This window comes from Erinaceus europaeus, chromosome 3 (assembly GCF_950295315.1).
Source record: "Erinaceus europaeus chromosome 3, mEriEur2.1, whole genome shotgun sequence".
Lineage (NCBI taxonomy): Eukaryota > Metazoa > Chordata > Mammalia > Eulipotyphla > Erinaceidae > Erinaceus > Erinaceus europaeus.
In genome coordinates, this window is record NC_080164.1 from 69,442,563 (window position 1) to 69,455,768 (window position 13,206).

The 13,206-nt window shown below is 44.1% G+C and overlaps 1 protein-coding gene and 1 non-coding gene across 15 annotated transcripts in view; both read right to left on the bottom strand.

Moving 5' to 3' along the window:
• NPAS2 (neuronal PAS domain protein 2) overlaps positions 1–13,206 on the bottom strand; it is a 226,946-nt gene that overhangs the window by 19,230 nt on the left and 194,510 nt on the right. For all 14 annotated transcript variants that reach the window (XM_060187446.1, XM_060187447.1, XM_060187443.1 and 11 more), the window contains 2 exons: positions 11,769–11,858; positions 5,900–6,046 (listed from right to left, as the gene is read on the bottom strand). In XM_060187446.1, the coding sequence (XP_060043429.1) occupies positions 5,900–6,046; positions 11,769–11,858 (237 nt within the window). The remainder of the gene's footprint in view (positions 1–5,899; positions 6,047–11,768; positions 11,859–13,206) is intronic.
• LOC132537964 (small nucleolar RNA SNORA17) lies at positions 1,211–1,340 on the bottom strand. The gene has a single exon (XR_009549364.1). It is a non-coding gene; the product is annotated as a small nucleolar RNA SNORA17 (small nucleolar RNA).

Here is a 13,206-nt window from a genome sequence, read left to right on the forward strand (position 1 = left end):
GAATTGGATAACCTAAGGCATGTGTTACACCCTCTGGCAGTAGGACTATAGGACCAACCAAGTTTTGAACTCTGACCATTGACCAGGGTCTATCTTCATACTGAGGTTGGACATTATCAACCCACTGCTCCCAGATGAGAGGGCATATCTGCTCCCACTAGTGAGGTAACTTAGCATTCCCAGGTAGGCTAATGAGAATAGAGGTGATGGCATACTACTGTACATACTACTTTAAGGAAGTGTTTCAGAATAAGTTTTATAGTCATCAGACTAATTTTTATTCATTTTACTACCTATGAAGCATTGGGACCATTAAGAGGCTATGATACACTAGCCTGATGATTTTTATTTGAAAGACTTTGGAGAACTGGATCAATTTTGAAAGGGGGAATTAAGTATTTATGAGACCTCTGACTTGCTTCATTTGTAAGTTTGGCATACTTTATTTAAAAGAGCTGCTTAAATTCTTAGACAAATGTTACTTCCAAGTCTGATCTGCTAGACACATGAAATTCTTGAAAGATTTAGATACTTTAAATCTGTAAATTAATGGTTTTGATAATGCTGATTATTTATAGTGTGTCAAACTTACAAATTGAACAAGTAAAAACATTGCTATTTTTAGATGAAATTCATATAATAATCATCTATAAGTTCACTCTAAAGACATAAGAGAAGCAACTGTAGTAGTTTCAATAAAAATTAGGAGCCAGGAGAGGCATAGTGGGAAGAATGCATGCGTCATCACGCATGAGACATTGACTGTTCCCGGGTGTAATCTGGGAGCACCATGGACAGCACCAAAGGAGAGTCCAAGGGTAATAAAAGCAGTTCTTTGGTATGTCCACCCCTCTCTAATTTTCCCCTCCCTCTCTCCTCTCTAACTAAGTATACAGAATTTAAAAAATGGGTTGGGGCTGGGTGGTTGTCCATCTGGTTGAGTGCACATGCTATAATATGCAAGGACCTGGGTTCAAGTCCCCAGCGGGAAAACTTCACTAGCAGTGAAGCAGTGATGCAGGTGTCTCTCATTCTCCCTTTCCCCTCTCACCTTCTCCCTGTCTTAGCAAAGGAATAAATAAATAGATCAATATAAAAATGTAAAAAACTGACCATGGGATGCCACGTGGTTCATTCCTTGATGTTATATAAAAAATGAAGAGTTAGACTTTAGGTCTGTTCCCTAAATATTCTTCTTTTTTTAATGTTGAGTGTCAGACTATCAATCACCCATTTGCTCAGAGGTCAGAGCACTGGATGTAGACAAGCCTCTCTTCTCTCTGCCACCAATGACACACATGTGACACAGCAGTCACATCAGTAATGCCCTTAGGGGCACCTAAATATTCCTTTTTTTCCCCTTGTAGTTATTTATTTATTATTATTATTTAATTTTTTTATTTATAAAAAGGAAATACTTCCCTGGACTGACGACCCCACCAATGTGTCCTGGAGCTCCGCTTCCCCAGAGCCCCACCCTACTAGGGAAAGAGAGAGGCAGACTGGGAGTATGAATTGACCACTCAACGCCCATGTTCAGCGGGGAAGCAATTACAGAAGCCAGACCTTCTACCTTCTACCTTCTACCTTCTACCTTCTACCTTCTACCTTCTACCTTCTACCTTCTACCTTCTACCTTCTACCTGCAACCCACAATGACCCTGGGTCCATACTCCCAGAGGGATAGAGAATGGGAAAGCTATCAGGGGAGGGGATGGGACATGGAGACCGGGTGGTAGGAATTGTGTGGAGTTGTACCCCTCCTATCCTACGGTTTTGTTAATGTCTCCTTTCTTAAATAAATTTTTTAAAAAAGGAAATACTGACAAAAACCATAGGATAAGAGGGGTACAACTCCACATAATTCCCACCACCAGAACTCTGTATCCCATCCCCTCCCTTGATAGCTTTCCTATTCTTTAACCCTCTGGGAGTATGGACCCAGGGTCATTATGGGGTGCAGAAGGTAGAAGGTCTGGCTTCTGTAATTGTTTCCCTGCTGAACATGGGCGTTGACAGGTGGATCCATATTTCCAGCCTGTCTCTCTTTCCCTAGTTGGGTAGTTTTTAACCAGAGCACTGCTCATTTCTGGCTTATGGTTGTGCAGGGTATTGAACCTGGGACTTTGGAGCCTCAGGCATGAGAGTTTCTTTGCATAACCATTATGTTATCTACCCAGCCCAGCACCTAAATATTCTTGACAAGTAGCATTCCATTTAATTTTAGGCAGTTAGCTTTCGGTTCTTCAGGAAGAAGGGTCTCTTTCTCAGAGTGCTCAGTCTTAACCCTTATTCCTGTACTCACTGCAGGAAATCTCATAAGCCAGCACAGAACTGACATGCCAACATTTGCTGAGCAACACTGGCTTCGTTCAGAAAAGTGGACTGAACCATGCCAGGCCCATATGTGGAGGAGCACTTAAAGATAAGTTAGTTCAAGCTCTGGTTCACAGGTGGGGCTGAGCCATCTCCCAGAAGTTCAAGGTCACATGTAGTGCCCTTTCCACCCCACCACTGATCTTCTAGCTTTCCTCCCCAAGCCTACAGTCTTGAATGAAAGCTCTTTGCTATTATTATTTGGCTTCATATCCATGTGAGTTCATTGTCCTTGGTGGACATCCTTTATTTTAGTTCAAGACACAGAAAGGGGGTGGAGAGAGAGCATAATGATTATGCAAAAAGGCTTTCATAAAGGTCCCAGGTTCAATTCCCAGTACCATCATAAGTAAGAGTTGAGCAGTGCTCTGGTTAAAAAAATGAAAATGAAGACAGAGAGATATAGAAGGATAAAGAAAAACAGAGAGTACCTGCTGTACTCTCTGTACATGTAGTGCTGGGGGTTTGAACCTGGGTCCCCACACATGGCCAATGTGCACACTCCACTGGGTGAGCCATCCTTGACCCCTCTATGTCAGGTCAAAGGAATTTTCTGAGCACTCATCATCTCAGATTCAGTAGCCACTCAGTACGTGCTTGGTTTGAGGGTTAGCACTGAATGCAGCCCAGCTCCCTACTATAACCTGCCTGGTTTAGAGCACATATGGCATGAGCTGTGTATGGTGAGCTGTGCTTCAGCACTCAGCAAACACCCGAGACTCAGACTAAGCAACACACATTTTCTGGGAGTATATATACAATGCACTTTCTGGTTAGAGTCTAAATAAGTGCAACCTTTACTTATTTATGGTAGGCAGTATAAAGTAGCTTCAGTCAGACATATTTCAGATGAAGGGCAGTTCTTATAACTTTTGAAAGTTTTTATTTCCTTCTAAGTAAAACAATGACACACATACAGCACATACCTCATAAAAAGGAAAAGGTGAGATGTATGCAGTCATATAGTAAATGCTCAATAAATGTTAACTAATAAGAATAACAACATTTAAAGAGAAAGAAAACTTTCTGCCCCTTTAGGCATTAGAGAACTAAGAAATCAATGAATGGAATAAATGATGAGTGAGTAAGCGAATTAACGAAGCTTTTCTTAAAGAAGAGCAAACAAAAGAGAGAGAGAGAGGGAGGGAGAATATGAAGAGACTATAGCACTAACGTTTCCTTCAGTGCAGTGGGGCCAGGTTTGAACCTGAGTTATACACATGGCAAAGCAACATGCTATCCAAGTGAACTATTATTGTACAGGCCCTAGACACTTCTTGAACTCTTCCGCTATCCCACTGATGAAATGCTCTTTGATGACAGAAGGCTTGTTGGCTGCCTTTCTCCTTCCCTTCCTTCTGAGAGCAGAGCACCACTGCGTCATGTGTGTGTCCAGAATCAAAACCAAGGCCTCACACTGAGTCTGTTGGCATAACCATTATGTTATGCCCTCCATCCCCTCCTGTTTATTTCCGTATCTTCACAGTACTTAATCCATATTCTGGTATATACTGGATGTCTGCTGGATGGAAGTATTGGTGGGAAGATGGAGGGAAGGAAAGAAGGAAGAATGGATGAAAAGACTGGCGGGTGGTTTACTGGGAGGAAAGGAGGATAAGTGGATGAAAGAAGCATGCCACTCACTTGGACTACCAGACACTTTAAAATATAGCCAGCAGAGGGCGTGCGTGCTCACAGAAAGATGTAGAGGCAGATTTCCCAAGACTGCAGGAAGTGGCAGTATTTTAGCTCTCCCTAATGCAGTGTCCTTTCTAGATGCAAACAACACCCTAGAGGTCCTCTTTCCTAATACCCCAATATTTAAAAATATTTTCATATTCATAATTATCAAGTATTACTGGCACTCAGAGGCTCAGTGAGAACTCTACAGTTTCTAAAAAAAATTTATATTTATTTATTTATATTTTCTTTTTTGTTGCCCTTGTTTAACATTGTTGTGGTTATTGATGTTGTTCTTGGATAGGACAGAGAGAAATGGACAGAGGAGGGGAAGACAGAGAGGGAGAGAGAAAGATAGACACCTGCAAAACTGCTTCACCACTTGTGAAGTGACTCCCCTGCAGGTGGGGAGCCGGGGGCTCGAACCAAGATCTTTACACTGGTCCTTGTGCTTTGCGCCATGTGCACTTAACCCGCTGTGCTACCGCCTGACTCCCAACTCTACACAATTGAAGCAGGAGAGTTCACTGAGTAAATTAAGAACTTTGTGGGACCAGGTGGTGAAGCAGTGCTTCAGGTTTCTCTCTCTCTCTCTCTCTCTCTCTCTCTCTCTCTCTCAGAAAAAGAAAGGATCTTGTGTCCTGTGATCTTGGTTTGCTGATGTGCACATTCACACGAGTTTTCTGACAACTATTTGAATTTATAGCTTAAGAAGATGATTTCACCACCCAAGGAAGATGAGTCCTGAAATTAGTGCAGCCTGATATGTTCCTAGCCATGACCACAAAATTTGAGCTCAGATCTACAGGGATGCAGAGGTTACATAGGTTCCTGTGCTGACTATGGGCCCCAGATAAAATTGATGGGGTTTACAGTTAACATTATTTATATACCTTTTCCATATTTGGGAGTTACTCTCTTCCCTGATACAGCTTTCTAGTCCTTTTTCCAACTATGACACCATCTCCCCAGACAATAATATGGGTCCACCTGCATACTAGATGTCAGGTACAGGCAAAAACTAGTAAAGTCATGGGCCCTCTGGAATATACCTAAAATAGACCTACTAGCTTTTTCCCAAATGGAGACCCCAAACTTTCATCTGCAATATCCTAGCCTTTAGGTTCATGATTAGTCAACAGTTTGTTCTGCTTTATATCTTAACTCTTTTTCAGCCACCAGGTTCCAGATGCTACCATAATGCCAACCTGACTTCCTTGGGCAGACAGCCCCACCAATGTGTCCTGGAGTCCCTTCTCCCCAGATCCCTGCCCCACTAGGGAAAGAGAGAGACAGGCTGGGAGTATGGATCAACCTGCCAATGCCCATGTTCAGCAGGGAAGCAATTACAGAAGCCAGACCTTCCACCTTCTGTACCCCACAATGCTCTTGGGTCTATACTCCCAGAGGGATAAAGAATAGGGAAGCTATCAGCCACCATTCCCCCCTCCCCAGCTCCTCTGAACATGTTTGGGATGACAGGATATAGGAAGCCAGTTTCACAGTTACACCACAGCAGGGTATTCACACCCCCAGGATGTAGCTGGTCTTGGTGTAGGGGGACTAACCAGCAAACCCATGAATGAAAGTGCAGGGCCTGCAGCAGAAAAGTATGTGTCCAGGAGGGCTGGGTGCCAAGGATGCCCAGGAATGCCATATCTGGCTTGGAGTTGGGATACAGGAGTTTAGTAGAGCTCATCTTGTACTTTGTCCTAGGAGGTTTCACTGTCCTTAGTGAGCAGAGGGCTTTGGAGGAAGGGCTATCTATCCCGAGGGGGTGACAGGAACCTATGGGGGAAAGGATGGAGAGGATGCAGAGCCCTGACCTAGGAAGGGGTGTCACCTGGACGTTGGAGTCCTGGACCAGGCAGAGCTGCTCCTGGATCTTGTGAAGTTCTTCTTGCTGCCACCGGATGTTGGCCTGGAGAACCCTTGTCCGCTGCTCCAGCTGGTCTTTGATGGTCTGGAACATGTTGAACTGTGCGGAAAACTTCAAGGTGGAGCCAGGAAACATAACCAGATGAGTGTTATTTCAATGTCACAGACAGATGTCGCTGCTGTTCTGTGCAGCCCCACCCACTTTCATTTCCTGTCCCTTCTCCAGCCTCTTCAGCATCCCTACTGCTAGGGAGCTGGACAACATGCAGGGGTCATAGATCAGAACAAGACAGCCCACGGCACCCCGCATGAGCTTTCCTGGGCCCACTGGAATCTGCAGACCTGACTGCACTGTGGATTAGGAGGTCTTTGGGACCAGGGCAGGATTGCAGCCAACAGATGCACAAAAGCAGACAGAGCAGCAGACACTTCTGCTTCTGTTCCTTCCTCATGTGGGGCAGGACAGATGCTGTGCCGCTTCACAGATAATTTGGGGTATCATCAATATCATAAATTTGATCCTGGTGAACAGGAATCTCCTGGAAAAACTCAAGAATCCCATGCTACTGATACATTTCATTGGGGGTGCTTCATGTGAGCCAGATGGAGGGGGCACGGAGGCCTTCTTGCGCTCTCTCACTCCCTCATGCTCACTTTGCTGGTACGCACCTCTTAGAAGTCTGTACATAAAAGAACCTAGAAGAACAGTGCAATCAGCAAATGTTTACCTGGAGAGTAACTGGTAGAGGGGACCTTGGAGGAGGGACCCTGACGTCTGCTCTGCAATGTATCAGGTCACCCATTTCTAAGACCTCATCTCCCCTTCCTGGGGGTAAGGCTGGCTGTAGGACAACCTTTCCGGTAATCTCTACTTTGTGTCACTGCCTCTGTAAGAAATCTGACTCTTTGCTTTGGCAACTTCCAATTCTTGAGGAAGGTGAGTTGCTGTACATGGACAGATTCTGCTTTTTAAAAAATTCTTTTAAAAATATTTTAATTTATTTACTGTTGGACAGAGACAGAGAGAAATTTAGAGGGGAGGAGGAGGGGGTGATAAGAAGGAGAGAGGGTGGTCCGGGAGGTGGCACAGTGGATGAAGCATTGGACTCTCAAGCATGAGGTTCTGAGTTCGATCCCTGGCGGCAGCACAAGAGTGATGTCTGGTTCTTTCTCTCTCCTCCTCCTATATTTCTCATTAATAAATAAATAAAATCTTTTTTAAAAAGAGAGAGAAGGAGAGAGGCAGAGAGGCACCTGTAGCCCTACTTCACCACTTATGAAGCTTTCCTCCTGCAGATGGGGACCAGGGGCTTGAACCTGGGTCCTTGTGAACTTTAATGTGAGCATTTAACCAGGTGTGCCACTGCCTGGCCCCTTTAAAAAAGTCTTTTACAATTATTTTATTTTATTTATTTATTTTAATGAGAGAGATACAGAAAGAGAAAGAAACACACACACACAGAAAAGAGAGAGAGAGAGAGAGAGAGAGAGAGAGAGAGAGAGAGAGAGAGAGAGAGACCAGAGACTACTCAGCTCTGGTTTATGGTAGTGCTGTGGATTGAACTTGGGAGCTTGAAGCCTCAGGCATGAATTTTTTTTTTTTTTTTGCATAACCACTATTCTGTCTCCCCACTCCCTCTTCTCCTTTTTTAAATAACTTAGCCTCCATCCCCTCAATGTCTGTATCAACAATCTTACAAACAGCTTCAGGAACTGTCTCTTTTCCTCTGCCCTTTGACCTTCCACATATGCAAAGCAGCAAGACTAGAATTTAGAATGTATTTGAGTATATTGGGAGATTGAATAACTGACTGCAGCTTTTAGAGCTACAAAATAATAGTGAAAAGTACTAGTAAGAATGGCAATGGCAGGTCCTGCCCATGGTAGAGCCCTAAACTTTCTGGCTAATCCAGAAGAGCCAAGCTCAGGCACTCTCACCCTTCACCACACACCTTTGTCACTTAAGAGTCTGTGACTCAAGGTGACACACCAGATGGTGACAGGGCCAAAATGTATATCCACAATCTCAGGAGCTGGTGAGGCCAAGAAGTTGTTCTTTTTCTTTCTTTTTAAAAAATTTTTATTATTTTTATTTATTGGATAGAGACAGTCAGAAATTGAGAGGGCAGGAAGAGATAGAGGAGAGAGACAGAGAGACGCTTGCAGCCCTGCTTTTACCACTCGCAAAGCTTCCCCCCTGCAGTTGGGGACCAGGGTCTGGAACCTAGGTCCTTGCACATTATAACTGCACTCAACCAGGTGCACCTCCACCTGGTCCTGCCAAGAGGTTTTTCTTTTTCTTTTTCCTTCTCCTCTCCTCTCCTCTCCTCTCTTTTCCTCTCTTCTTCTCCCTCCTCTCCCCTCTTCTCTTCTCTCTCTCTCTTTTTTACCGGAGCACTGTTCAGCCAGGGAATGAACCTGGGACTTTGGAGCCTCAGGCATGAGTGTGTCTTTGCCCATTATGTTATTTACCCCTGCCCTTGCCAAGAGGCTTTTCTAGCAACCTTTCTCCAATCCTCTAAACCCACCTCAACAGGAGTACCTTTAACATTCAACTTCATTAAAAAAAAAAAAAAAGAAAGAAAGCTCTACTGCTAAAAATATATATATATATGCTATTCAGTGTAAAGCAGTGCCTAGATTTTGGGTTTTATTTTCCTCTGACTGATTAACAACTGTGAGGGGAAAGTAAGAAATCTTTGTTTCACTGAGATAGGTTTGATGAGACCTACCTGATTTGAGAGATCAATATTATTTAATAAGACCTTAAAGGATATAGTTATTATCAGGCATATTATGCCAAACAGACTAAGAACTGTTATCAGTAGTGAAAACGAGCTTCAAAAAATGACAAAGTTTGAATTCCCAAAGGGCCTTCATCACACCATGATGTGCTATAAAAACATAAAAATGTACTAGACAAGACCCAAAAATTTAAAGGAATTCTGATTTAATGGGGCTTTGAATTTAAAACAATAACAATAAAACACTCAAAGGACCTAGTAGGGGTTGTTGTATTGTTATGTGGAAAACTGAGAAATGTTATGCATCTACAGACTATTGTATTCACTGTCAAATGTAAAACATTAACCCCCCAATAAAGGAAAAATAAATAAATAAATTAATTAATAAAATATAAAAAAAACCTACTGACTTCATACCAAATGTGCCTTGGAAATTCAAAGACAAAAAATAAGTGTGCATGGTCTTGGAGGTGGCACAGTGGATAAAGTGTTAGAAGTTTAAGTGTGAGGGTTCTGAGTTTAATTCCCAGCATTGCATGTGCCACAGTGATGTCCCGGCATGTGTTCTCTCGTCTGTCTCTCTCCTCTTTGTTTTTTCCCATGAAATAAACAACTAAATCTTTTTAAAAACATATCTTTAAAAAAGATTTTATTTATTTATTAATGAGAAAGATAGGAGGAGAGAGAGAGAACCAGACATCACTCTGGTACATGTGCTGCCGGGGACTAAATTCAGGACTTCATGCTTGAAAGTCCAATGTTTTATCCACTGCACCACTTCCTGGACCACGAAAACATATTTTTTTTGTATTATCTTTATTTATTTGATAAAGACAGTCAGAAATTGAGGACAGGGGTGATACAGAGGGAGAGAGACAGAGAGACACCTGCAGCCCTGCTTTACCACTTGCAAGGCTTTCCCCCTGCAGGTGGGGACCGGGGGTCGAACCCAGGTCCTTGTACAATGAAACATGTGCACTCAACCAAGTTTGCCACCACCCAGCCCCAACAACTAAATCTTTTTTAAAAAAAGATTGTAAACAATGAGTGTTTTTTTAAAAACCTAATTAGAGTGAAGACAGATGATTTCAATTTGTTGACTCTGGATGGAAGTTTTTTACATCCTTAGAAGAGCCATGTGCCAGCAAGTGTTTTTCTTATTTTGAGACAATGCTTTTGATCACTTGTACAGGTTCTGAAAGAGTTCATATGGCTAAGAGATATACACCAAGACAGATGTCCACACTTTGGGAAGTTAGGGGTGAGTGGCCCATGTTGGTACACAGCCATCAGGGAGCCCCTTGAGTCTGAAGAATGGGGCAATTCTCCAGAAAGTAAGGGACCAGAGCTCAGGTCTCCAGTGAATCTGTGCCCATCAGCTCAATGCACTACAGGATCACATACGGAATGGCCATTACTTCCTTCAGCCTTTGACATCTCCCAAACTCCCTGCTGAATGTACTTCCTGCTGATAGTCTACCAACCTCCCCACCTGACAACCTCCTACCCGGCCTTCCATGCTTAGCTCAGGTGTCACCTCCTCTCGGAAACCATGTCAGGCTTCCCAGGGCAGAATATTTCCCACTTTATATGGTTCTATAAAGACATGTAATGTAAACAGTTTCTGTTTCTATTCGCACCTCATCTTGAACTCAGCACTGCATGCAAGGGCTGTGTTATAAGCTTCTTTTTGCATTCCTCACCCTTGTTCACTAACTGACCCAGAAGGAATTTGCTGAATGTTGATGGATCAAGGAATGGGTTATTTGGCAAAGTCATGATTCTTTTAATATATTTAAAAAACACATGGGGACCAGAGGAGATGGCATAGTGTTTATTCAAAAGTCTATCATGCCTAAGGCTTCTAGGTCCGATGTTTGATCCCGGCACCAATAAAAGGCAGCCAGAACTGAACAATGCTCTGGTTTAAAGAAAAAAAAAATTACAAAGCATGAGGTCCTGGCCTCCAGCATGTGCCAGTGACGCTTTGGTTCCCTCTCATGCTCATGAGTAAATAAAAAAAAAATTTTTTAAAGCAAGTATTTATTTATTCCCTTTTGTTGCCCTTGTTGTAGTTATTGTTGTTGTCGTTGTTGGATAGGACAGAGAGAAATGGAGAGAGGAGGGGAAGACAGAGAAAGAGAGACACCTGCAGACCTGCTTCAATGCCTGTGAAGCAACTCCCCTGCAGGTGGGGAGCCGGGGGCTTGAACCGGGATCCTCCTGTCGGTCCTTGCGCTTTGCCAAAAGTATGAAGAAACAGATAATGGAGTAAATAACTGGGAGCGTGAGTCTAGAGAAGATAAGAATGGTGGTGGTTCAAGTTCTAGATGCTACTAAGATCCCATCTTGATCTACCTGGACAGATGACTTTGCTAACGTGTCCCCTCACCTCCCCAGAGCCCTACCCCACCCGAGAAAGCTAGAAACAGGCTGGGAGTATGGATCCACCTGCCATGTCCATGTCCAGCAGAGAAGCAATTACAGAAGACAGGCCTTCCACCTTCTGTACCCCCAAAGGAATTTTAATCCATACTTCAGGGGGGGAGATAAGGGAAGATTACCAGAGGACTCTGGACCCCAATTCTACCAGGACACAAAACTTTTGTGACAAGGAATCTTTGTTTTTGGCTCATCACTGAGAGGGAACAGAATTTGGAGAACACCATAGGTATAGCAATGTTATGTTGTCTCTCCTTCCTTTTTTACCCTTGTCTCCCTCCCTCCTTCCCTATCTCTCATGCTCCATCTGAAGAAAAAGAAAAAAATATGCCTGGAGATGTGGAATCATGCAGGTGAGAAAACTTTGGAGAAAAAATAGAATGACAGGAGGGATTAGGTGGGCTGGTGGGGTGAAGTTCATGGTTCTACAAGCCAGCCAGCACCCCCGCCCACACACATACTCCATATTCCATCCCACTTGTAAATCTACTGTTGGGAGCAATGTTCCCCAGCTGGGGACTTTGGTTTGGAATTTTAAGTGCACGACAAAGTTGGCATCACTGCCCCCACCCAATCAAGAGGACCCTGCGCATTCTATCCCCAGGGGCCTGCCATTGCCCAGAGTCCCTTTCCAAGTCCTACACTCACCTGCGTCACAGGGGTGGGTGGGCTCTGTAAGATGGTTTGAGGCAGAAGTTGCTGTGTGAGGTCACAGGATGATACAACGGGCAGGGGCAGCTGGGGAAGAGAGTCTTTGTTAACAAGCACTGCTTCTGAGTTGCGGAAGAGTTGTTCAGGGGTGCTGGCTCCTGGTCAGTCATCCGGGTTTTCTGTTTTCATTTTTTAAAATATTTTATTTATGGGCAGGGGTAGATAGCTTAATGGTTATGCAAAGAGACTCTTATGCCTGAGGCTCCAAGGTCCCAGGTTCAATTCCCTACACCACCATAAGCCAGAGCTGAGCAGTGCTCCGGTAGAAAAAAAAAAAAAAAAGGATAGGAGGCGAGTGCAAGAAAGAACCAGACATCACTCTGGTTCATGTACTACTGGGGATCAAATTCAGGACCTCATGCTTGAGATTCCAATGCTTTATCCACTGTGCCTTCTCCCAGGCCTTGGGTTTTCTGGTTTCAAGGCAGTGTTTTGGCAGGGAAATTGCTCAGCCCGTGGAGTGCAGGACTTGCATGCCTGCAACTCCCAAGCTGGCTCCTGGAATCTTCTATACTATTGGTACTGTGGCTCTTCTATTCTCTTTATGATACGGAAATATAAAATGTTTAAGAGGGAGTCTTTCTGCACAAGAGTGAAGAACAGACTTCTGGATAGCAAATGGGCCCTGGGAAAAGGTAGGGTCTGGCTGTGCTGCTGTCCATGCAGGGCACAGAGTCAGGGCTGACTGTTGGCTGGTACAAGGTGCCCTGGAACAAGGCCTGCAGTCACTGCGGACTCATGATGTCTTCCCACCACATGTGCTCTGCAAAAACACTCCCTGTCTGAGCATGACAGCCCTGTACCACTTCCCCTCCTGCTCTTCCTATTCCAGACTCCACTGTTGGTGAGCCTTTTTCCAATCTGGGTGAGTTCTTAGCAAACTGAAGGGTATTGGATACCTAAAGCTAGCCAGTGCTAGCTTTGCATGTCTGGACACTTTCCACCCACTATTGATGCAGACGAACAGATATGTCAGGAGTGTCTATATCCATGGGCTCACCCAGGCATTGACTGGTGCTGCAAGCTCACCAGACTGCCTAGAATCTGCTAGAGATTCCTGGGAAGTCAGCTGATCCACAGGCCTTATTTTCTGATCATTAGGGAGATGTGGGGGTGAGGTGGCAGGATGTTGAAAAGAGATGTAATGGTTTTCCCTGGTCAATTAGAAACATCAAAGGGGTCAATTAGAAATATCAAAGGAGATCACCTGAGACTGCAACAAGACAGGACTAGAACTACTTTGGGAACCCACCAAGTCATTGGTGAGTGAAAACACATGTGGCTCGTGGACAGAGAGGAGTCTAAGGAGAGATTCCTGGGGCTAAAGCCCGTATCTACTCCTGAGCAGCTGGTAAAAGTCTGCCAGTTTGCCAGT